Source organism: Triturus cristatus, chromosome 5_2, assembly GCF_964204655.1.
Source record: "Triturus cristatus chromosome 5_2, aTriCri1.1, whole genome shotgun sequence".
In the NCBI taxonomy this organism is placed as follows: domain Eukaryota; kingdom Metazoa; phylum Chordata; class Amphibia; order Caudata; family Salamandridae; genus Triturus; species Triturus cristatus.
In genome coordinates, this window is record NC_140588.1 from 487,853,063 (window position 1) to 487,879,937 (window position 26,875).

At 40.9% G+C, this 26,875-nt stretch overlaps 1 protein-coding gene across 4 annotated transcripts in view; it reads left to right on the plus strand.

The window, feature by feature from the left end:
- The window catches only part of TBX20 (T-box transcription factor 20), a 117,886-nt gene that overhangs the window by 36,422 nt on the left and 54,589 nt on the right, over nt 1-26,875 (plus strand). For all 4 annotated transcript variants that reach the window (XM_085607482.1, XM_085607484.1, XM_085607485.1 and 1 more), the window contains exons 3-5: nt 5,736-5,900; nt 8,316-8,424; nt 11,204-11,362. In XM_085607482.1, coding sequence (XP_085463608.1) covers nt 5,736-5,900; nt 8,316-8,424; nt 11,204-11,362 — 433 coding nt within the window. The remainder of the gene's footprint in view (nt 1-5,735; nt 5,901-8,315; nt 8,425-11,203; nt 11,363-26,875) is intronic.

Genomic DNA, 26,875 nt, shown 5'->3' on the forward strand with positions numbered 1-26,875 from the left:
CGCCAACTGTCGCTCATTTGAAACGATGACTAGCTTTTCATATCCACATTCATATGAACTTATTCTCCCTAACAATCAGTCTCTATCTGGTAAAGATAATGATCTTTGCAACACATAGCCAATGTACATTGAGATGTTTATATCCTCACTTCAGATCAGCAGCTCGTTGTTCTCTTACATTAGAGGGTGAAAAAGAACACATTTTGAAAAGGCGAAGGCAGCGACTGTAATCATACATGAATAGATTTTGCAAGTAACTGTGGACATCTGTGACCTTGCAAAGTAATTCAGCCCTCAGCCTTGTTTCTCCATGTGGTCAGTGGGTTATACTGTTTGAAAAGGGTTACTTTATTCCACATGTATAGCAACATTCTGCTGTGTTGCCCACGATATTTGTTTTGTGGAACACAGGGAATGGTCGTTTGGCAGTAAACCATCTTGGTACAGCAACAACATTCTCTGTCGCTATTTAGAAACAACTAAAATATAAAAGTGAGAAATCTGAGAAGTGCCTTGATATATATTAGGTAACTCTTATTATCATCATCTTCACTCGTAGAAATGGCTACTTATGACATTTTCCATTGTTTTAAGTACAGCTATAGTTTAGAAGAGACTAATTAAACAAATCAATAATTGAGTGTCAATACAATCATAACTATTATAGCATTAATCGTCAGTATTACTAATAGAAAGTACTAATTGTTGCCAACATTATTGTGGTCAGCATGACAAACAATTTCAGATCATGAATTTTAGTGGACAGTTGACAACTTTCACGATGTTTATAAGTGGCCTGCCTATATGAGGAGGCAAGGGTGACCATTTACAATAAGAAATCATGCACCCCTCTAATAGAAAAATAAATATCACAAATTAGCCCGGAATTTTGTGACAGCAATACAGCTTTTTGCTTCATTCTGCTCAATAGTCATATAACTCATCAGTGACTTACAATATTTCCTGCCCATCAACATTTAAAACGAGCTGAAACAGCCCACAAAGTTACTGTAAAATTCATTTTAGTTAGATCAGGTCATTTTGGTTTCTTCATCTTCACTTTTACCTGAAGGTAGTTTTGTATTTGATCCCTTCCTATGGGTTCATTCATAGTTCTTTTTCGAACCGTTGTCAACATTACATTATAGTAATCACAACCATTTTCATAATTATGATTTTTTATTGGAAGGTTTAGCGCTTTTACAAAGTTTTGTATGCTGCCTTCTAATAGTGAAAAACAAATAGACAGAGTATTCTAGCCTCATAGTGAATAATGCATTAGCGCTTTGCTTGAATCAGCAGCAGAAACTACAGACACAACCTGGTCAGAAGGATGCCTCCCTGTACTCTAAGATATAGGAGGTTACAGACAAACAAACTTGACAAGAACTACTTGCATAGTGGCCAATGTCATCTTCGGGGTTTTTTTGGGTCCTGGGAAAGACACATTTTTTAGGTCCCTCCTGTTCGGAAGAACTTTCACTGTTATTACCCATGTTCTTCTTATTCAAGCCTCCAAGTATCAAACAATTTTGAATTATAACTTAAATGATCAGAAACGGAGTCACACAACAACAGTCAAACTAGAGGGGAAGATGGACAAATAGAGGTTATATAGAGAGGCAAATCACTTTCACAGGGGGCCCTTGGAAGGTGAGGACCCTGGGGAACTGCTCACTTTTCCCAATCCATAAGACCCCTCTGATATTTACTTGTCCTCAAGATGCCTCATTGTGGTGAAAACGGTTTTTGCTAATAACCTTAGAAAGATGACAAGAATACCACAATATTCCAAAATAGTCCATATATTAGGAAGCTTGTATAAACTATAAACTAAAAGAGACAGATCAAGACCACTAAAACACTAGCTTTCTCTTTTAATTCATTAGACTCCTCAGAAAACATTAGTTTAGCCAGGAAATGTACGAATAATCTAAAATATGCTAAAGTCAGTAAACCACATTAGTTCTATGTAATAAACACCAGCCAAGCCAATGCTAAATGAATCTCTCTTGAAGAGATTTTTTCAACAATGGCTTGTTTTATAGATGTATTATTCAATATTGAGGTGGGAGTGATTCACCCACACTCAGGTTACAGTACTGTCATCAGAGAACCCTCTGAGGCATTGCGGTGAGTTGCTGAGATCAGTTTCGCGGGAATCCGTATCTGCTTATGTGTAAAACAATAAAGATATGCCGGTTTCATTTCAGTATAAGCTAATAGTAAACTTGAGAACAAAATAAGGAAGAGGGCCATAGGAAAGATTGACCCTTTCAGATTTTGTCTTCCCCTGTAGTGCAGTGGCCTAGCTATCAACAGTGCAGCAGATGCAGTAACACCAGGGTTCATGGGTATAATAGGCCCACTTCCAACCAATCGGTGGCTCTGTGTATATTCTCTTTATTAAGAATCCAGGTTACATGGACGCTTTGTTGCTTGTTTTAGGGCCCATGATTCATTGAGCCAGACTGGAAAGCAGCCCCTATCATTAGGCGCCTTTCAGTGTTTGTGCTAATTAGAGAACAAGCATAGGAAACTGCAAGAGGCAGTGAGTGAGCTGCACATACCCTTATGCTCTCGCCCCCAGTCTTGTGCACCACGGGGCAGCTCCCTTCTGTCCCACTGAGGTTCTTATGGCATGACAGAGAACTCACGTCGTCTGCTTATCATGACTGCATTAGTCAGTGAAGTTTCCGTCTGCAATGCAGAGCAGCCTCAAAACACTCACTTCACAATGATAAACACAGAGTCAGCCTCAAGCATCCAATCACCATAGAAGCCACTTTGAGTTTATTGCAGCAATACAATAACTGACTGTGTTTGGGCATCTTTAGGTCATAGGATTTCCTTCCTAATACTAACACCTATCAGCGCCTTGACGCCTTCAGGCATTTGTTTGCGCCTCATAAGTTGTGTTTATTTCATTTCATTTTCCCTTCACAGGCCAGTACCCTGAATATCATGTGTAGCTTGTTTATCTTGTGAACACGGTTTCTCTCGGTGCAGATTTCAGGAATAAGTGCAGCAAAACACCCTTGTCGCCCAAACCTACACAGTGCATTATCCTGAGGTTACTCTACTCAGGTGGAAATACAGAAACCACATCTTCATATTATCAATCAAAGCTGAATCCACTAATGTATTCAATCTTCAGGACTCGCATCCGTTGTCCAGCTGAGGGTGTAGACTCACCAAAAACGTAAAGAAAATGTATGTGGATGCCTAAGGCCGGGTGAATGCCATATAAGATCATAGATTCCGTGTGAGTGGACACGAGAAGCCCTTGTCAGAACTTGCAATTAAAGCAATTGTTATTCCCTTCTAATTCTATTATTCAAAATCTGATGGCGATCTGAAATATCCCAGCGTTCCCCACCCTTTTGTTTGTGCAACGTGGCTTTATGGCGCATAACTTAAATTATTGTATCATGTATAGTCTCACATGTTACTCTTCATATTTTAAGTTTTGATATTTCGGTGAAAAATATAAACACGCGTTTGTCTGTTATTTTTAAGATGTGGATTGCTGTGATTGTGTAAATACATTGATGTATCTGATTTCAACACACGTGTTCCTTTTTAGATGTACATTAATGTCGTATATGGTGTTGCCTTTTAGTGGTGCCTGTTTTATATCATAAACGTTCCCAAATTGGAACGCCACGGAGAATTGATGGACTGTTACCTGAAGTTCAATTGTGCGAGCGTTATTTGTTAAGTGCGATAAATATGTCCATTTGTGGGATTCCATTCATGATGGGGAATGGCCAACAGATGTCAGTGCTTTCTGCGCCGAAATACGTATGTCACAAAATGTGTTTTTTCCCTGCATGAGTTGTAATTCTGATATTTGTGTTGACTGGAGTTGTCGTGCATATTGGAATACACCCGGCCAGAGGTGATGGGGGCCAAAGACGGCACTGAAGCAAATTGAGCTTTGCTCACAGCATCTTTGAGATGCTCACAAACGCAAAAGTTTTGCTCAACTCTAAATCTTACATAATAAGATCAGAGAATACTAGTATAATTTTGAGATCTCCCAAACTTCTTTTGAAACACCTAGTGCAGATAACAGTAATTCTGTTCATGCCTTTTAGTCTCACAAGTGTAATAATAATCTAAGACCTCTTTAAATGTCCACGCCCTTTCTATACTTGCTTAAGGCACTGTAGGCTATAACTCGAGAACGACAACTGGGACTACGTTTCTGTGATGACTTATTTTCAATATTAGAGAGAGGGTAAAAAGGGAGACCACAAAAGCGAGTGAAAAAAGGGGTAAATCTATCTGGAATGCAAGTAGTATATCAGCACTACATTACAATATATGCATAGGTAACCCAATTGTAGGTGTGCACGTTCGTGCTCATGAAGGAGGTGAATGGCGCAGTGACAGAAGGCAAGGTGAAGAAACAGCGTAATCGGCGCAAAATACAAATAAGTCGAAGGTCACGAAAACAGTCAGCAGATAGTTGTACTGAAAAAGATTCAGCTGTGTAAGGAAACCACAGTAACGCCCACAATTGCGCTGGAGGGTCGATGGCATTACGACCTGTGCAATTTCACGTCATCATCAGGACCGGGTTACATGGATATAGTAAGTGATGGGATGGTTGTGGGGAGCCAGTCAGATTGGAGCGAATCAAGTCAAAGGAATCCGGGCTTGGTCTGGGATGGTACCGTGGAGCCAGAAAGATTTGAGCGCATCAAGCCAAAGAAATCCGGGCTGGGTCTGGGATGGTACCATGGAGCCAGAAAGATTTGAGCGCATCAAGCCAAAGAAATCCGGGCTTGGTCAAGTAGGAGACATGAAGTCCATGTAGCACGCAGGGAATGCGTGTATTTAGGTAAAGCCTCCTGTCGCTTATGGGGCAAATGTGAGAATGAAAGGTGTCCACGGGACGGAACCACGATGTGTATGGAGGGACGGAACATCAGCTTCTACGGAACTAATCCGTCAGTGTAGGGTAGTGCACATTTATCCCTTTTTTCACTCACTTTTGTGGTCTCCCTTTTTACCCTCTCTCTCATATTGATTTGTTTTTCTATTGTATCTGTCTTACTTAATAATTACCGGTTGAGACATTGTTGTCGGTTTATACACAATTACCCGGGTCTCAACTGGGTTAACAGGCTTCCTCCTGTTTTTGTTCCTTGTTATTTTCAATACTAGCATGTTTTTAATTGATGTGTTGTCTTTGCCAGATAGACCCTAATAAAAAAAATCTAAACTGATTGTGATCTGCGTGGTAGTTATTTTGTGTTTATTTTTTCCATGGATGCATCTCTTTAACAAAAGAAAACTGAATTTACCAATTTGCATTGAATACGGACAGAATTATACTTTCAGTTCAACAACAAGAGAGTTTAAAAATACAAAGTGGTGTAAAATAGAATATTAAGTAGTAAAAATCAAAATAGGAGATTGCACAAATAAGCTATTTTAAGGTAAGATGCACTTTATATTACCCAAAGAATAGCTGAAACACCGTAAGAACACGAAGGTAGGCCCTTTAACATCTCTAAACTGTACAGCAAGGAACAGTAAAAGACTGTAATATTAAAAAACATATCACATGTGAAATGGAGTGACTACAGAAGAAAAGAGTCCTAATGAAAGAGAGAAAAACAGGAGAAACAGAGAAACAGAGAGAGGGTGAGAAAGAGCAAAGAAAGACAGTCCTGTGAAGGTGGCAATATGTTCAATCCCTTCTTCCTGTTTGTGTTTTTAAGGAGAATGTTCCCTACCATTCGAGTTTCCTTTCTGGGAGTGGACCCAGAGGCCAAGTACATAGTGCTGATGGACATCGTCCCTGTGGACAATAAGAGATATCGCTATGCCTATCACAGATCTTCCTGGCTGGTGGCTGGAAAGGCTGACCCTCCTTTACCTGCAAGGTATGTCTTTGTGTGTTGAATGTGGGTCCTAGTTATTAAATTGATGCCACTAACAAAACAATTCTTTCTGCGTGAGCTGTAAACGTGCTAGTAGGCAGCGAGGAATTGAGCAGGATCGAATTAGTTTGGGAAATTGATATCAGCATCATACAATAAACCTCTTCCAGAGTTAGGAACTGTGAGGTGTGCTTAGTGGCCCTAGCTGGTATGTCCAATTGGATCTTGAAAACATAAATGTTTTGAGACTTTTTGTTTAAAACAAAGGATCATCAAGGGAACTGACCTCCTATGAAGAAGAGGTACAGTCTGCCTTTTGTGTAGTCAGTTGCTTGGGTCGTGAGCAGGGATCAGTTAATAGACCATGCCTGGCAACAACCGGCATAGTGCCACAAATGGCCTGAAATAAAAAAGAATAAGAGAAGAAACATGACTGAACCTACTCTCGCAAGGTTTCACTTTTGGAGTGGTGAGTCTTCTTTTAATAGGTGCTAAGATCTTCAATAGTTTAGTTTTTGTCATATGCTGCTCACAAAGCATTTAATGGAACATTCTGTTCATACCCTCACTTTTTAATCATGCCTAATTTCATTCTAATGAAACAAAGGGACAGGGAGAAGTATGGACTTGTGCACCTTCCCAACTGTTAAATATTTGCAACAACAATAGAATGAGTCTCCTACCTATATCTTTTATCTCTTTTCCATAACCTTATTTTGTTGTTGTCCAAAGTGTGATTGATTTGGAAACACAAGGTATAGGTAGAAGACTCATTCTATTGTTGTTGCAAATAGTTTCATTCTAATACTGTACTTGTTGTTCATGCCTCCATGTCTGGCAATCACCCACCTTTCTGGTTAACCGACACGTTTTTAGACATGGCTCTGGTCGTGCTTCTCTTGAGCAGGTGCTTGCCAGGGGATTTCACTAACACTCTTCTTTGGGGATTATTTTTCCTCATCGGACATTTCCCAAGAGCAAGAGATGGAAAAACAAAGGGGAAAGAAGGAGAAAGAGAAGGGCGTAAAACCCTCACAAAGGGATAGCAAGAACCTGCAATAGTGAGAATAAGGAGCAGGGGTTGTCTGTTAGTCAATTAAAGAGGCATGAGGTGGATTCCAGACTACACAGCCTTGGTATTCAGCGAGCTGACATGTAAAAGCGCCGGCAGTGGGTTCTAAGCAGAGCTTCAGAAAACGTCACTCATTCTTTCACAAAGTAAGCACTGTGTGCATGCCTCAAGTTCTGGATATATACCAGGTGTCTGCCAATGCCCCAGCCTGTGGCCATGTCTCACATTGTTTTCATGCCTTAGTTTTTGGGCTTGCCTCATTTTCTGATCACACATCATTTGATGATCATTTATTATATTTTTGTCATGTCTGATTTTCCCCTACTACTATGATTTTCTCACCTACTGATCAGCCTTCCTTTTCAGATAATGACTCATTTACTTGTCATACCTCATTTTCTGGTCATGTTTCTATTTCTAGTCATGCCTCTTGTTCCAGTAATAATTAACATGTTCAAGCTCTCATCCTCCCTTCTCATCATTTTTCATTTCTCGCTCAAGTTCTCATCCGCCCTTCTCATCATTTTTTATTTCTCGCCATGCTTAGCTTCCTGTGAGGGCTCATATTCTTAACATACCTTACTAAATGTTGTTTGGAGTTATCATATGGTATTGACGTTGTTTCAGGTCATGTCCCCTCTTAAAGTTATATCTTTTTCCTGTGATGCTTCACTTTCTGGTCATGCTACGATTTACCATCATGCTTTATTTTCCGCCCAAGCACTAGGTCTGGGCTATGCCTTCATTTTTGTTTATTCCTCAAAATGTGTTAAGGTGTAGTCTACTGCTTATTCCTACCTTAAAAGCCTATCTTCCTGTCAAGCCTTAAGATGCATCTGGTCATTAGAATGTGCCGCTACAGCCCACACTTATGGCACCTCGCACTATGTATTCATTCTTCTCTTTGAGTATGCCATGTTTTGAGTCAGGAGGATTGCTGCTCACGTGCTCATGCCAACAGAAAGGATGGGGGGAATTAGGAGCCGGAATTAAAGTAAGGTAGAGCAGGCACAGAGGAGTGACCAGTGCTTGAAAGGGGAAAATAGAAGTGAAGGTACTCTGTGCCAGAGTACCTGCTTGTTTCTGAGAAGTGATGGTACTCTCCAACTAAAAGTATTACATTTCCCTTGAGAAGTGCAGATACTCTCCTTCTCATAATAAAAACATGCCGGTACTCAATACCAGACAGCACCGTCCCATTTAAAGCACTGGGAGTGACCATATTTAGGGTCCAAAGACGGCTTAGAGAGGTGTGTGGTATTGTATTGCCTTGATGCATGTAATCGGTAGGAACATTGATAGACTGTGCTCCAACATAAGACAGATGCATCCATTTCTTTCTGCAGGTTGTACGTGCATCCGGACTCTCCGTTCACGGGGGAACAGCTGCTGAAGCAGATGGTGTCTTTTGAAAAAGTGAAGCTCACAAACAATGAATTGGACCAGCACGGCCATGTATGTATGACTATAGACATGCATGCACCTTTGAGTACGACTCCGTGTTATAAAGGCATGTGTGTGTAACTATGTGGTATAAATGCACATGCTTAGAAGTATATCTGGGTATAAATGCATGTGTGAGTATCAATGCATGCAATAATAAATATGAATGTGTGGTATAAACGTACATGTGTGTATGAATATGTGGTATAAATACATGTACCAATTAGTATGACTATATGGTGTAAAAGAAGCAAACTTAATGGTGATATCTGCACCAGACTCATATTTGGGTAGATAGTTAATAAAATAAAATTTTGTGTTAGAATATGATAATTGACAATGTATTTATATGTGTGACCATTAACAACAATGGGTCTGAATATACTCAGGCCCATTGTAGTGTCACTCACTATTACTGCACCTAAGTGTAAATCTAAACTTTTGTTTGCTATTTACCATTTCTGAGTGTAGATTACACCTGAGTGTAGACTTAAATGGATCCACTCCATAATGAAGCCTTGCAGATCAGGGTTTATGAGTGTAAAGTTACTGCTACTAAGTTTTCACCTGTAAGTGGAAAATATAGGGAGAATATTAAAGCTCGTTGTTCTTTACAAAAATGATACTAAAAATATAAATGTAAATTATTTAAAATATTTATCATAAATCTAGAACTATTAAAATAAATATTATAGAATATTAAGGGCCATATGTAGGTAGCCTAACATTTACCACTTCATAAATACCGAATTTTACCGATTCGGTATTTATGAAGTGGTAAATGCTATGTAGGTAATCCATCGGTAATATTTACCGAATAGGAATGGGTCGGTAATTTAGAATCCGTATTTACTGATTCGGTAATGGTAACTGGCTTCCCATTGATTCCTATGGGCCAGGAGGCCCATAGGAATCAATGGGAAGCCGGTTACCATTACCGAATCGGTAAATACCGATTCGGTAATGGGGGGAGCACAATCAAGGGTGGCAGGGTGTCACAGTGACACCCTGTTGCACCCCTGATTCCTGCATGTGTGCACATGTGGCACACATACATGCCCTAAGGGCATGTATGTCTGCCACACTGCACACTTCAAAGTGCAAAGAAATGCTTTTTTCCAGCTATTCGTCATTTACCACCAACATTTAGTTGGTGGTAAATAACGAATCCCCACAACAACCACACACTCCCCCTACATATCATTTCAGGATTCGGTAATTTTACCGATTCGGTAAATTACCGAATCCTGAAATGTGCCCCCTACATACCAAAAGCCTGAATACCGGTCGGTAACGGGATATTTACCGAAAATCGGCCGTTACCGACCGGTATTGGGCTTCCTACATATGGCCCAAAGTAACTAAATTAAATGTGTATTGACTAATTGATTAATTAAACTATATTTTTTAATTTATAAAAACTTCTTAAAGAATAATTTAAAAAAAATCCCAAAGATAGTAACATTTTTATTTTCAATTAAAAGTTATTACATTATGTTAAAAGTTATGTGTAGAGTTCATGTAAGTTTTTTTTAACATTTTAAGAAAAGGTCAATGGTTTAATTTATACAAAATATTAAATGTAGTATATTATTACATGTTAAAATAAATAATTATTTTAAAATTATATAGACTTTTAATTTATAGCACATACAATACATTTATATTTTCTAATATGTATTAATTATAGATATTATTTTATATAACATATACTATATTATTTCTTTGTTTTACATACCACAATAATTTTATGTATCTAATATTAATTCCTCTGGGGTAATAATTTAAATCCTGTATCCATTATTTTAGGGCCCCTTTGTTTCCTCACTGCCACAGCTTTCATGGGAGGCTCACTGCCATGAAATCTGTTGTGGTGAGCAAACTCCTAAGATGCTTGGCGGTGCCGAAGAACCGCCACCAGCATATTAGGGCCTCACACGCTGTGCCACCGCAGCGCAATCTATGATCCCCAGCGGTTACGGCGGGTCTGTGGCAGTGGGACTGCCGCGCTCATATTGTGGCGGTCAGACCGCCAGAGCGGCGGTAACTGCCACGCACTGCGAGTCTGGCTGTCTGATGGACCACCAAGTTCGTAATCACCCCTTAAGAGTGGTAAATTAGACTGGAGTTACTGATTCTCTCAATTATCCCTCATTTCTAATAGGACCTTTGTTGTACCTGCTGCTCAGCCAGTGTGGAGTGGAATGTTGGTGGGGATGGAATGTTGGATGTCTGTGAATGTCAGTTGGGTATGGGCTGAGCAGCAGGGTGGCTGCTCCTGGTGGGGTTTTCCTCGTTTCTTCATGTTAACATCTTAATAAAAGAACTTAACTAATCTACGCTTGGAGTCCGGACCATCATTTGATTATAACATTTGGTGATGATCCTGTAGAGTCCAGGCCATCATTTGATTACAACAACCTTCAGGGTCCCACACATAACAGATGACTCCTCCCTTTGTAGTCACTGATACCCACTTTATTGGTCCTCGTAATAAGCCCAATCGTGTGTCATGTTTATGAATATAACTGATTGTAGGTGAGGAGCATGATTTGAACTCAAGAAATCATCACAGACCCTCAATGATGGACAAAAGCCTCACAACATTTACCTGATCCATTCTACCTTTATTTACTTTTGTAGCAGAGAATTTATGTTTCTCTTTTCTTATTGATCTGCATTCTTGTTTAATCCATCCTGATTTGTTTGATTCTTCCGTTAATTTTTGTTTGTAGAGAATTTAATACCCACATTTCTTAATCATGAATCACACACCTCTCCCGCTTTTCAGATCATCCTGAACTCAATGCACAAGTACCAGCCCAGGGTCCACATCATTAAAAAGAAGGACCACACGGCCTCTCTGCTCAACCTGAAATCAGAAGAATTCAGGACATTCATCTTTCCAGAGACGGTCTTTACAGCTGTGACAGCTTACCAAAACCAGCTGGTAAGTCTAATGGTACACTTTCTTTATATGTCATGGCACAGCAGAAGAACAACCCGAAAAATGAAGATCATCAGCTCAGTGTTGGAGGAGATTTAATTCTTCAACGTGCTCACCCATATAGTCCTAGGGCCTGATTCACAATACTTTGCTGGGACTTACTCCTATAGAATTTATGGTTTATTCCTGGAATTCAGGGGTAATCCAAGTGTACTAGAAGAGTAAAACACAATCAATCTAGCAACCAGATGGCAAACTCTTTGTGAATAGGGACTGTGGAATTCAGCCCTCTTATCTCTTTTGATACAGGTCGCACATATATTAATGATAATGTCTGAGCAAAGTAGAAACAGACGCTTTCTTAAACAAATATGTAAAAACAAACACTTAGAATTCATTTATACAAGAGACAAGATGATTACATTGCACACGTCATTGCGGATTGTGGAGAAATTTTTCATTTTCGGCAAACAACCTAACCTGGACCAATGATCAGTTCCTTGGAACATGATGTCATCCATTTATGGTGAGTCAAATGTTTCCACATTCCACATAAGGCAAACATTAGAGATTATATTAGGATAATTCAGCTCGTTACACGGCTTTAGAAATTGCTCTATAGAATTAGATGCTCTATACATGGGTTGACGCAGCCAGCAAAAGGTCCCATTGAGTAATCCGATAATTTTTTTTTATTTGAGAGGAATATTTGCACATTTACCTTATGTAACGCTTTAAAGTGGCTGTTTATGGCTGTATGAGCGCTTAACATATCATTAAGCGCTAAAAAATAATAATATTGAACATTTACTGTGTGACATTCTCTACTATTAAGAGATGTATAGCATACGCAACAGGTTTGCATGGTACTCTGCGCAGACTTGTTCAAGGCACGGTGTGAAATGAATCCTTTGAAATTTCAGTTCTTCAAAGCTGTGCCTTTCATATTTTCATATGGATGGTCCAAGGCCGAAAATGTTTTGCTTACATACTTTTTAAAGAGCTACGGCTAATGATACATTTTGTGCTGTACGTGTACATTCGAATTTGTCTTTAACCGTATCTGCTACATCAGTATACTGACTTGTATGTGACTTAGCCTGCAAGAGTGAAAGTGCCTCTTTAACTAAGGGTAAATCTCTATTTTCATTAAAGGGATTTTTTTTGATTGAAAGCAATTTGGTGCCATTTGACTAATCCGTATACATTTTTTTTTTTTAAGTTCCACCGAACTTTCATTATATGAATGTATGTATATGGCATATCTATAACACAATCCCGATGCATAAGGAGATGTTGTTCCAGTTTGTGGGCGTATAGATGCAAAAGGTTTGCTGCCAAGTGTTTTTTTTATTTCTTTATACTTCTTAGTCTGCAGACTGATGGTGACTTGACTGCGGCTGTGCCGAGACTTGTCTGCAAGATAATCAGGCGTGCTGGTTGTGATGGCTTTATAAATGATGCAGCTGGCTTTGAAAATGCTGTGGGCTAATCTTGAAAACTTTTGTTAAGATCAGCCAAGGTGTAAAATTGTAGGTGGATGCCACAAAAAATGCATTTCCCATTCAGGATAGTGTGCAGAAGGAATTGTCAAAGGGCATGTACTATTTTCATTTCCAAAGACTATGGCGGTTGGCTACTGAACATAGCCCTGGAGTTACTGCAAGAAGACATACTTTGAAAATGAGGTGATCAAAAGCCAGAACATCTGTTCAGTTCTTGCTAGACATGGTTGCAGGCCATGATTAGTAGGTAAGATGCAAATAAATACTGTACACAGGACATAGCCATTGGCCATGCCCTTTAGGTGTTGATGTCAAAGATATGCTCTTTGCCATCTGCAAATTACTCCAGGACATGTTCTGAAGGCTCTGCAGGCAGTAATACTGTGAACAGAAATTACTATTGATCATGCTTATGCACACAGTACCACTGTGGGGACAGCAAGCAGACCTACTGCACAAAGGATTGGTACCATAATACACCCAGGCTAAGTACCACAAAGGCATGCACAATATTGGAGTAGCTAATTAAAGTATAGCATTATAAAAGTCCAGACATACTCAGAAGGCCTTTATTTTATTGTTCTTCTTAAGTCTAGATTTGAACTTACGATATAAAAAAACCTTTTAAATTCCCTTACAAAATCAGTCAAATTGACATTATGGTTATAATGCAAAACCTAGGAAAATTGAATTTCAGCAGTTATTTTACCTGTGCACATCTCATTACCTTAACAATTACATAACAGAGATACACTATTTACCATGCTTAACTGAGACCTGAATGCATATAAAACATTAATTTGGCCACACATTACTTGATGATCTTTGATATTTGTAATATTTTGCTAAGCCGATCCTATTGAGATTGGGGTTTTATTTGCCCTCCTATGCCAAGTTAATTACTCTGCTGGCTAGCTGGTAGTTCAAAGCCTCTTCCTGGACAATGTGCACTTTTGGGAGGGATTAGCCTTCTCCATGGAGAGGAAGATGGCAAGGGAGGAATCTACATAGAATGGTTAGCTGACATTCACTGACAAGCCTAGGCATGCCATTCTTACAGTGAAAAAGGGGGAGCAGGCAGCATTCTGGCACCAGCCAGCCCACAAGTTCCCTTTGAGGGAAGAAACGAGATTTGCAGTGTTAGTTAGAGGTGGAACAAGGGAAGAGGCCTTGAAGAAAATCACTTGATTCTACCATCTTGAAAAATCCCCAAATTCTGTTCAGGGGAGTTGTGACAGCTCATAGGAAAGGTCAGTCAGGAATGCACTAGTGATGTGGCATTACTGGATTGGGTAGGATTGCCCATCTTAAGAAATGTGCCCCCTTTTTAAAAAAACCTCTGCACATGGACAGAGGCTTAGAGAAAAAAGTGGAACCATGGAGATGAATGACAGACCAATGAACCCCTGCCTGCAGTCGAAAACTCTGTACTGGTGCTTCTTGGACCCTATTGGCTGTCCCTACCAACTCTGCAGAAAAGTAGAGGACCGACATGATAGAGAGGACAGATCCTGTGGTGGGTACCCATGGAGAAGGATTCACAGACTTCCGTTTTTCAAACATCACGCCAAGCACTTGGAGACACCTCTGAAAGTGAGGGAATCCCTAGTGGAATTAGATTTGAGATGCCAAGGAGCCACTGAGCTGTGGATCTACCCTGTGATTGACCTACCTGATCAACACAGTCAAATTTTCAGAAAGTTGTCCCAGGCAGACCAAGCTGCCAGCTACCAGCAGGCCTGGGAAGCCCCCGGGCCTGTCTGGATTAGCCCTTATGGTGAGGATCCCCAGGTCAACAAGGCACAGCTGTGATCAGAACTCTCGCTCACTGGCTCGAAGAAGGCAGGCAGGAGCAGCGAAGGCATTGGCCTCACAAGACCAGCACTGAATGACAGAGTGCCAGATGGGTGAAATCTGCCAGTGACCACACACGCATCAGAGGGGCCACTGCCATTTTTTGTTTAAGAGAATGGGTGCCCCACTGAGAGGCAGAGGCACTTGCTGGATATTTACAGCCAGGAGACCACCTTAAAAGCTGATATAAAAGCAAAGAGAAATAGCTTACGGGTGCCACGGCCACCCCAAAGGAAAACCACATTGGACCAGGATCTTGCCCCAAAAGCACCTGGGAGGGGTGCAATTAATTTACATTTTATGGTTTTTGGCTTTGGTTCCCAGGAGGAAATGGGCACCGTGAGTAGCATGTGAACATTTTGGAGTCTACCCAGAAACAATGGCTGGCCTTTTTATGCCCCCCCTCAGAAAATCCAATTTGCCACAATAATTCATCAGGGGCTAGGAAAGAGTGATGTCGCATGAAGTTGTTAAGGCTCACAAGTACACCTAGAGCTGAGAATTTTAAGTAGATGCTTTGAAGGTGTGTGGGTAGGAGTATGGACCTTTTTTTATTAGATCCTTTGTTTTTAGTAGACAACCCTGTTGAAAGTAGAACTAAGTCTTATATGTAGTGGGGACAGGAAGTCGCCATAGACCATGCTGTGCATCCTTTTACAAACAGGTGAATCACTGTCTATGCATTTAGCAAATACAGAGCTTGAAAAAAGCCATTGCCTGTGCATGCTTTGTCGAGGGTAATATGTGTCCATGTATGTATGCGCACAGGGCAAGAGTGAAGCAAATGTGATGTATGTACCTCCTCCAGGACTTGGCAGCAAACCGTGGCCTGTATGATCTGATATCCCTAAATGCATAAAGCACACCATGGCCTAAATCGTGTCCTGTAGGCCCTACTTCCTGATGTGCCCTGTGCCTTTGCAGGTAATGCACATGCCATTTGTCCACAGGTCATGCTGTGAATCCCCTTTGTCCCTATGCCCCTATATTTGGTGGGCTGAGCAAACAAACAAAGTCCATGTTTTGATTATGCTATGTATACAATATCCTACCAGCTGCTGGCACTCTGGATAGCCCCTTTAGCTGTGTCCATAGTGCCAATAGGCTTTGTCAGTACCTTTCACAGATTCTACTCAGCACATACCCTGACCTTCAGCCATACCATCTGCCCCATTCCCATGCCCACAGTATCGACAGTGCATTGCCTGAGATATGCACCACAGAGACTAGACATTGGCATGCCTTGTGACCATTTTAGACAACAGAAATGCACACATTGCATGCATGGTATGTGACAATGCCCTAATCCTATTCTATTGCTAGTAGTGTCCCAGCTATGCCTTCAGGGCTACTCCCCACAGGGCATGCCCAGTTTAGTGTCCATGCTTTCATTCATTCACAAGGCATGGCCTTTGTCTATTCCCTGTTGATACTGGACAAAGGGCAGGGCCTGGCTCCATGTCATTTACCCAGTATCCATGCCCACGTAAGACAAAGAGGGAATAGACTACTGACATGCTGTTGCCAGAAGCTATGCACAATGGACACTTTGGTAGGCTACTGATCAGAGGTTATAATTGATGCTACAGACAGTAAATACTGTGCATGGGTCTGGTCACAAGGCATGCTGGAAAGTCTCATCTGTAACTAGTGTTCCATTGGTATACCCATGGGCTATATCCAGTGGATAGTTAGGTCACTGCAAGTGGGTGTATGGCATGGTAAAATGCTGTGCCCTGTTTCCTGTACCTTCAAGGTATGGACCAGACATGGACCTACCACACAATTTAATATTTGAAGTATATACTGCATGGGTTTCTGCAATCTCTGTATAAAAAAACCTGTCGCTAATTTCCCATTACAGTCGTGTTGAGACTTTGCTAGTCACCTGTAATAAAAGATGACATAGCTGCTCAACTGCAATAAGCTCTTACAGTTGAGCTGTAAAATCATAATGCCTGTTGCTAGCAGCCAAGGAGAAAAACAGGATGAAAAGCCTGTTTACATTTGCAGTTTAAACAACGAAAATGGAAATGGCTTTTCATGATCTGTTTTTCTAAAATAAACAGTAATAATCAGAAATTAGATATTTATGGCATCCTGTTAATTTTTTCCACACTATTTTACAGGAAAAATAGAATCACTGCATGCTTCTACACATTCTAAGCTGCAGCATTTTTTAATATGACATATTAAATTGATTCTAAAATTTTATGTAACAAGTGTCTAGTATGTTTAATCAGTAGCAGCCCGTGGAGGGAGTGCTGCGGGGCGGTGAGGCAGGGCGGCGGGGCGGGGCGGGGGTAGTAAACTCCGTCTTACGGCCGACCGGAGTAATGTAAGTAAATAAATAAATAAAACTAATTTCATTGCGTGCAAATGCGTTTCAGCGCGCGCAATGAAATTCGTTTTATTTATTTACTTACATTACTCCGGTCAGCCGTGAGCCGGAATTTACCACCCTGCCCCTCCCCCGCCCCGCCCCACCACCCCGCGGCACTCCCTCCACAGGCCGCTACTGTGTTTAATTTCACGTTACAGATGCTACTTTTATTCTTCATGCCTTTATATGACAGAGAAAGACACCATGGCTTTAACAGGTGTTTGGTAAGGGTAATGGTTTGTAATAAAATACCATCTGCTATACCTTAAATCGATAATTGAAGTCACCTTGGTGTTCCATAACCTTACAAAGGAACTCGACTGTCGTCCTCCTTCCTCTACATCATCATGTAACTCCTCTGTGACTTGCAATATCCTTATAATGAATAACATATGGTACTCTATCCCATATATCATTAAAAACCCATGCAATTCACTGAAAAAATTGATAATTTCAAGTAAAGGTTACACTTTAGTTTAAGTCATCTTATCGCTATGAACGAAAAGCCTAAAAAACAGTGAAATTCTTCAGTTACGGTAGCAAAGCAGTCGTCCTACCTTAAACAGCCACACACTGCTCATGAACTTCCATATGACAACACAGAAGATTTAAAAACTAGTATGGTCAGTGATGTTGCTGATGTGGCTACAAATTATACAATTAAAATATGTTGGCATAGCCACAGTAAATGGCAGCTCAGTCAAGCAACTGTTCTGATAAAACAATAAAGCACTTCTTAAAAGCAAACGTTTAGCTTTGGAGACAGGCATTGGAAATTTAGGGGGACAGGTCTTTTTTTTCCATAATGTAACAACACTAACGGTTATTTTGAAAAAACAATCCAGGAGCATATAGTGGTACTTCTTAACAGGAGCGGCCCGTGCAGGTAAGAGCAGTGGGTTTGGGGGGGAGGGGGGCCTCAACAGATGTCGACGAGGGAAAAATAATTATTTATTTAATTTTACCTCGTCAGCTGCCGAGTCCCCCCACCCCACCCTAGCGCCACAGCGCCCCACCGCTTTTACCTGTACGGGCCGCTCCTGCTTCTTACTCCTATGGATGCAGTGTATCATATGTGAAGACGTGGATCTTCAGAGTAGAACTGCAGCCATACAGCAACAGTTAATGTGTGTGATGACACACAAGCCTTTAATATCTGCATACTTAGTAAGAGGACTTTTAGAGGTTAACAGTGGTACTGCAGACATAGACCTGCTTCAATGACCGAGAAGAATCAATTGTGTGTGTAAATGTAGCACCCTCCCTGCTCTGCATGCATTTAATCTGAGAGGCTACCTATATGTTACAGTGGAAATGCAGCCTTAAAGATCTTTAAAGTCTGTCCCGGTATACGTTAGTTGTGAATGAAACTGCGGCGGCGTCTCATCTCCATGTAATGCAAATGATATTGTATCGTTAGGGATGTCATTGATATGTCATTTGTAATGTCATCTGTCATGTTGGAGGTCACCAGCAGTGTAGTGGGGCACATGTTTGGTAGTTAACCCTAGTTGTTGAATTCCAGTCATTGTTAGGCTTTCGCTTTCGAGTATAAAGCACCAACAACGTGTTTTTTAAGGAATATATCTACATATGCAAATGCCAGTGGCGGCTCCTCGAGGGAGTGCTGTGGGCCGATGGGGCTGGGGAGGGGCAGGGTGGGGGGTAGTAAACTCCGGCATACGGCTGAACGGAGGTAAGTAAATAAATAAAACGAATTACGATGCAGCGGGCGCAATGAATTTGTTTTATTTATTTATTTACTTACCTCCGTTCGGCCGTATGCCGGAGTTTACTACCACCCACCCTGGCCCACCCCGCCCCATCTCCCCACGGCACTCCCTCGAGGAGCAGCCACTTGCACATGCATGCGCACACAAATGTACATGCCTATAAGGGCATGCCTAAGAGTTCTAGGTAGAACTTTCCTTGTACAACACAAAGTCATAAATCTGTCATTCATTAATTTCAATGCTACTGTTAACTAAATTTGTATTTGTTATTTGATAAAGGCTAACTACATTACACTTTCAACAAACTATCTCGTATTTTAAAATTTAAAGGTCATATGTCTATCGAAGCAGTCAAACCACTGCTACACAGTTGAATGCTAAGTCACGAGCCTCATTGGCCCTGCTTCTGTACAAATAATGTCTCAATTTTTCTGGAGACAGTCTCATCTGATAATCACTGTCTGGATTGTGATATCACAAATGACCATAAGCTATTTTATGTGGGAGAATATACAAAAAGTCTTAAATCGGCATCTATTGTCACACCATAAATAGGAAGGCTAGACAACTATGGCTTTATGTGAAAGTAATTACCACGATATATTTAGTTTTCACCACAGACTGAATTGCCTCTTGGCATCATCAGCCTCAGAAGGATAAAAGGCTTTGGTGCAACTTGACTATGTGATATATTTATGATATACACACAGCATTTGCCACACACAGAGTGGGAAACAGCAATAACAAAGCAGCCCTTACCACGCATTAACTTTACAATGCAGCCGTTACAAAAGCCTGCAGATATCCTGCGCGTTCACTTTGATATGCACATTATTTATATGTTTCATTCTTAGATACTTATACATCCGAACAGCCACTCACACACCAACTCACACACCCTGAAAGCCACTCATACACCCATTCACACACGGATACACACACTCACACAGCCACTCACATATTTTGTGTGAAGTAGTATCACTCACTAGTAGTACACCTAGTATACTTTTTTAACTTATGTAGTAGCTTAGTATATATATTTAACACTCATAAACTCTTAGAAAACACTTACATTCACTGGATGATGTCATTGGTGATGTCATGAGTGATGTCACTGACCATGTCATGAGTGATGCAATATGTGAGGTCATAAGCAGTGCATTGTGGGGGCATAAATTATAGTTAGCTCAGATAACTATAGCAGCTGGATTTCAATGGTTTCGTACGAATGAAATCTGAACCTACCTATTGTCCCTGCAACCTTTGGATTTTTGCATCCAAAGGCTTCAGGGACAGGGAATTTCTAAAAATGTTTCCTTTCTATTTCCTAACTAAATCATCCCTGCGACGTTTGTTTTTTTTCAGTGAATTTGAAAGGTTTTTCAAATTCCATTTCTAAACTATTATGTCCCTCTAATGCTTAGTGTTTTTTAGTTAGTTTGTAGGATCTATTTTTAATACTAAGGTCCCGATTGCGATGTCGGTGGGACCAATACCGATGTGCCATCGGTGTCAGTCCCACCGATATCTCTATCTGCAGTCAGAACACTGCATAAGGATGTGGTCGGTCAGACCGCATTGGCCCAGGGAGCAAGCAACAACTTCACATGGGCTCAATGAGCCCATCAGGCGGTCGTCCAATTGCATTCCCCACAATGGAGGCGGTGCCTTCTGAAGCACTGCCATGGGGATTACGATCCTCCTATCCACCAGCCACTTCACGTTGGTTCTTTTGACGTAGAAAGGCTGTCCAAAAGGCTTTTTTGGTGCCCCTAGCTGGGCTCCTGTCCCCCATGGCTCTCTGCTATGGGCCCTGGGGGCCACCTTTGGTGCTTCCACAAACATCCCTGCATCGGGTGGAAGGCACCGCATGGTACCTGCCACAGGTTATAGGGATGCTTCCAAACATGCCTTTTGGCATTGGGGCTTGTGCTGCAGACCTTTTCTGGGCCACAGCGCAAGCCTCAAAGCAAAGAGGCATGTTTCCAACCGCCTCCATGGCAGTCGGATCGTAATATGGTGGGCGAGACCGCCGACTACCTGTCGGCTGGTCCCGTTTCCACAACAATGATGACGGCATCGTAATCGGCCCCTAAGTGTATTACAATTTATTCTTATATTTAATTTAGTATTTTTTTGTAGTGTACTGTAGACATTCTTTTTTTTATAAATATACATTTTATATGTTCAAAAACATAAAAATCACATATGTAATTGATGAAAAGTAAATGACGTTTTTCAATGTAATTAAACAAATCTGTTATAAAATCCCATCTAGAAAAAAAAGTGTTTCTTGTTAGAACCACCATATACTCCAGGAGCTAACTCTGTGTTTTTAATGTGTCAGGAACTGTATCGTGTGAGAGTGGGTGTGTCAGTGTGTGCATGAAAGAATGCCTTAGAGTTAGATTAGGTGTGTCAGTGTCTGTATTGGTGTATGCCTGGGTATTTCGAAGTATGCTTTGGTGCTTGCCTTGGTGTGTCAGTGTATATGTTACTGTATGACTGGGTGTCTTATTGTATGCATTAGTATTTGGATGGGTGTGTATGTGTCTGCATTGCTGTATGCCTTGGTGTGTCAGTGTCTACATTGTAAGTCTCTGGGTGCATCAATGTGTGCATGGGTGTGTTAGTGTTTGGGTCAGTGTGTGCCTGGGTGTGTTAGTGTAAGCATTAGTGTGTACCTGGGTGTGTTAGTGTATGCATCAGTATGTGCCTGCATGTGTTAGCATATGCATCAGTGTTAGCCTGGGTATGTTAGTGTATGCATCAGTGTATGCCTGGGTGTGCAATTGGATGCATTACTGTTAGGCTGAGTGTGTCTGTGTCTGCATTGCTGTATGCCTGGATGTATCAGTCAGTGTCTGTATTGGTATGTCCCTGGGTGTGTCAGTATATGCATAATTGTGTGCCTAGGTGTGTCAGTGTATACGTCAGTGTGTGCCTGGTGTGTGTTAGTGTATGCAGTAGTGAGTGTCTGGGTGTGTTAGTGTATGCATCAGTTTGTGCCTGGGTGTTTTAGTGTATGCAAGAATGTGCGCCTGAGTGTATTAGTGTATACAGGGTCAACCTGTTAAGAACTTAGGAATCTGGTTCGATGGAAAGTTGATTTTTGGCACTCAGAATAACAAACTGGCAGGAATATGCTTTGGCATACTGAAATCAATAAAAAAGTTCCTACCTTTACTCCCTCTATCTGCAAGGGAAACTGTCACCCAAGCACTCATTACCTCTTGTATTGACTATGCCAATGCTTTGTATTCTGGTCTGCCCGGCTATCTACTAGATAAACTGCAGGTTGTTCAAAATGCTGCGGCCAGAACTCTCCTTAACCTCCCTAAGAATTTTCAGCATTAGACAGCACCTTCGTAACCTGCACTGGCTATCTGTGAAAGTAGGGGTTAAATTCAAGTCCCTAGTAATGGCACATGCTGCCTTTTATGGGCTCGGTCTGGTGTAGTTAAGGAAGCGCTTTCAGTTCTCTGCCCCTACCAGTCAACTTCGCTCTTCCACAATGCTGAGGTCCTGCACCCCCAGATTCTTCCTTACAAGGGCAGATGACAGCTCTTTTGCTTACATGGCGGCAGTGGCCTGGAACGAACTCCCGCTTGACTTACGCAGCCTTCAGGATCCCAAAACGTTTAGAAAGAGACTTAAAACCTTTTTAATTAAGTATTTTTCTTTTCTCAAGCTATCTTCTCCTTCCATTCACTATTTCCACTTTGGGCTCGTGCCGGAAGTGTGTGCCTAGGTGTGTTATTAACTGTAGCAATCTGTCCATGGGTGTGCTTCCTCAAAATCTAAAGTTAGAGAACCACACTGCAAGAACTAATTAGTAAAGTACATTACCCCAATAGATTGTGCCATTGATTTGCATTAAAAAAAGAAATATTTATTAGTTTTACAATTAATAGAATGACAAAAGTAACTTACAATAACTTCTTGGTGATGAATATATATATATGTATATATTATCTACTGGCGGTCGCCAGAAGATAGTTATAGTTAGGACCGTGTTATCATAGGAAATCTCAAAATTCTATTTTGAATAACTTTGGCGCCGGTTGACGAATCTTCGCGAAAATTCGAAACTAATGGGGCGCTCCGCTCAGGTCCTACCCTGAAAGTCTTGGGGTGATTCTTCAAGCGGGGGCCGAGAAAAAAGGGGGGTCCCAAAACGCGTTTTCCCCATGCATTTTTCCATAGGACCTTTAGTCGAAGGTACAGCCCGAACGGCTGAACAGAATTACTTGAAATTTGGCAGAGAGGTAGTCCTCAGGTCAGGGAAGTGCCTTTTGCAGGTCTGGTGTCAATCTGTTCAGTATTTCCTGAGAAAATAGCATTTAAAAGCATATAAATATCTATACGCGCGCACCGTGCGCGCACGGTGCGCGCACGTTGCCGCGCACGAGCGAAATTCTGATTGGTTGTTAGATGTCAGTCAACATTCGAATCGGTCGAAATCAGGAAGTGTCGGCCGCCATTTTGTCTCTCGCACTGAAAAGGAAAGGGGGGAAAAAGGTGGAAAACGTGAAAAGGGGGCAGGGAAGAGAGTTCCTGACCCCCTAGCCTTTGTCAGGGGGTCACAGAAGGACCCCCAGGGGGAAAAAAACATTTCATATTTTTTTTTTTTTAAATCGCGGGGTGCGCGCACGGTGCGCGCACGGTAAAAAAAGTAAAAAAAATATATATATTAAGAAATACATAACTTAGCATTTAAAAAACCGTACAAATTCATTTAAAAAACCATAGGTTTCACACACGTTATAGTTAGGAATTAGCATTTAAAAAACCTTGCAAATTCACTTAAAAAACCATAGGTTTCACACAGGTTATAGTTAGGTGGATATTTCTCTCGTAAAAAACCAACGAAATTCCCCTGTTATAGTTAGTTCAGATAACTATAACTCATGCGACCGCCACTCTATCACAAGGATGATGTCATCAGTGATGTCATGAGTGATGCCACTGACCATGTCTTGAGTGATGTAATATGTGACGTCATCAGCAGTGGATTGCGGGCGCGCAAGTTATAGTTATCTGAACTAACTATAACGGGGGAATTTCATTGTTTTTTTACGAGAGAAATATCCACCTAACTATAACCTGTGTGAAACCTATGGTTTTTTAAGTGAATATATATATCAGCAAACCGTAAATTCCAAAAACCTCCAGAAACTGGCGAAAAAGGAGACGGACCACTGGAATCTGGCGAGATGATTTATTTATACCAATGTCTCAGCATACGACGCGTTTCGGGCCCAAGAGCCCTTGTTCACATATTATATATATATATAAAATTAGGGTTTGTGCCTACCTGTATATTTCTTGTCAAATGTATGCCTTTACCATGTATGCCTTTACCACGGAAATGTAAGTACACAGGTGAGTATAAACTCTTTATATATACATAGAATGGGTGTATACTTACCTGCAAAATACTTACATTTTCATGGTTAAGGCATGCGTGGTCGAAATGTTCACTGTAAAGGTAATGTGCGGTTTCATCATCTATTCGAGTATTTGCCTAAGCTACGATACCAGCTGCGTTTGCCTTGCCATAATGATTGGGAATATCCTAAATTCAGTTCGTGAGTTAGGCGGTATGTTATGCTGCAGAGGCACCTGCAGTTCATGATTTCATCCTCATAAACTGGAGTCCAAAATTGCCCTTAAGAATTGTTAAGTATCTCTTTTCAGAAATTTCGTCTGCTGCTCTATTTGTCATTTCCTATGAACACAGATTTCGGTGTATTTAGTTGCTCACTTATATTTTGTTGAAAACGTGATTTCTTTGCCGAGACACCAGGACACACACAAAACTTTCACTCTGAGCTGAGCCAGAATGAAGACTAGAGATAAACAATGCCTCCACCCTCAAGGCTGAAATACGTACCCCTCAGTAAATGGGACCTGTTGAAAAGGATTGTCAGTCGGTGGTTGCAGGTGCATTTTGAAAATGGCAAGATACCAGTAACTACCTCAAATTGAACTTAGCATGCCTTCCAAATTAGTGAACCTAGCTTCTGCTACAAACGTTCATAAGATTTCTCTCCTCGCAAATCTTTGAAAAAGCAGAGCGAAATGGTGAATTTTCTATCAAAATTGTCACACAAATAGGCTTAAAATCCAGAGTTTCTGAAAGGGCCTTCCAAGCAAGACCTTAACCTCAGCTCATGCCTCCCAAGGAAAATTTGACAAAAACATCTTTGCAAAACAGTGTTGTCTTGTCACACTTGCCCTAAAAATGGTTAAGGATCTATATGTGTATAAAAGGCAGGTAAGAGAATCTGGTTGTGCAATATCACATGGTCTATCATACCTTCTTGAATGTATTTTTCCATCATCCAACCTCTTCTGGGTAGATTCACAATTATATGTTATGATTAATAATCTACTGATTGTATGCCACTATAATGAGACAACAATATCAACCTGTCAAAAGATCATGGACAAATTATCGATGATCAATATATCCCAAAGATATGCGTGCAGGTTTGCAATTCTTGACTTCATATCTATCTACCTTGAAGAGATAGTTATAGTTAGGACCGTGTTTCCATAGGAAATCTCAAAATTCTATTTTGAATAACTTTGGCGCCAGTTGACGAATCTTCGCGAAATTTTCTAAACTAATGGGGCGCTCCGCTCAGGTCCTACCCTGAAAGTCTCGGGGTGATTCGTCAAGCGGGTGCCGAGAAAAAAGGGGGGTCCCAAAATGCGTTTTCCCCATGCATTTTTCCATAGGACCTTTAGTCGAAGGTAAAAGGTCGTTGCAAAATCACCGCTCTCCTCCCTTTCGACGCCGGTGCCAGCAGCAGTCGCAACTCCGCAGTCGCAACTCCGCTAGAAAAGTCTTTAAATAGGATAAGATCTGAGAATTCCCAGGAAATAATCCAGCGGCACACCAAAGGACAACACAATAAGTTTTTATTGTGCATGGCATGTAAGAGCACAGCATTTCCCAAAAAAATTTCAACAGATTACCTATCACAAGGAAGCGCATAATATGTCCTCCATGTGCGCACGGTGCGCGAAGCGCATCGTGCGTACATGGCCCATCTAGCGTAACGTGGGCACGCGGTGCGCATAGCGCACCGCGTGCCCACCGTGCGTGCACGGCACTAACTGCGTAAAGTGGGCGCGCGGTGCGCAAAGCGCACCGCGTGCTCACTGTGCGCGCACGGTGCGCGAAGCGCACCGTGCGCGCACGGAACGAACTGCGTTAAGTGGGCGCGCACGCCACGAATGGCGTAAAGTAACTTAGCATTTAAAAAAACGTACAAATTCACTGAAAAAACCATAGGTTTCACACACGTTATAGTTAGGAATTAGCATTTAAAAAACCTTGCAAATTCACTGAAAAAACCATAGGTTTCACACATGTTATAGTTAGCGGAAATTTTACTGATAAAAAACCAATGAAATTCCCCCGTTATAGTTAGTGCAGGAAACTATAACTCACGCGACCGCAATCTTCTGCTGATGACATATGTGTCTTTATGAAAAAAAAATATTTGTAATATATGTATAGCTAAAAATGTATGGAAGAAGACATGGGCAAATAAGTGTCTAAATACAGTATTAGCATCAGCAGAGGATTGCGGTCGCGTGAGTTATAGTTTCCTGCACTAACTATAACGGGGGAATTTCATTGGTTTTTTATCAGTAAAATTTCCGCTAACTATAACTTGTGTGAAACCTATGGTTTTTTCAGTGATATATATATATATATATATATATATATATATATATATATATATATATATATATATATATATATACACATATATATATATATATATATATATATATATATGCAAAGTAAATCTGTGTAATGTTAAGTATATATTAAAAATATCTATATATACTTACTTTCATAATATTGTGGTCATCTATGTTTTTGCCACATTATTTTTGCAGGTCAGTATAATAATCTGGTACAAAACCAAATTGTCCTGAAAGGAGCAGACTGGAAAAACCAAAAGATAGAACGCCCGACAATCCCAATACAGCAGACCTGCTATATACATTTTAAAAG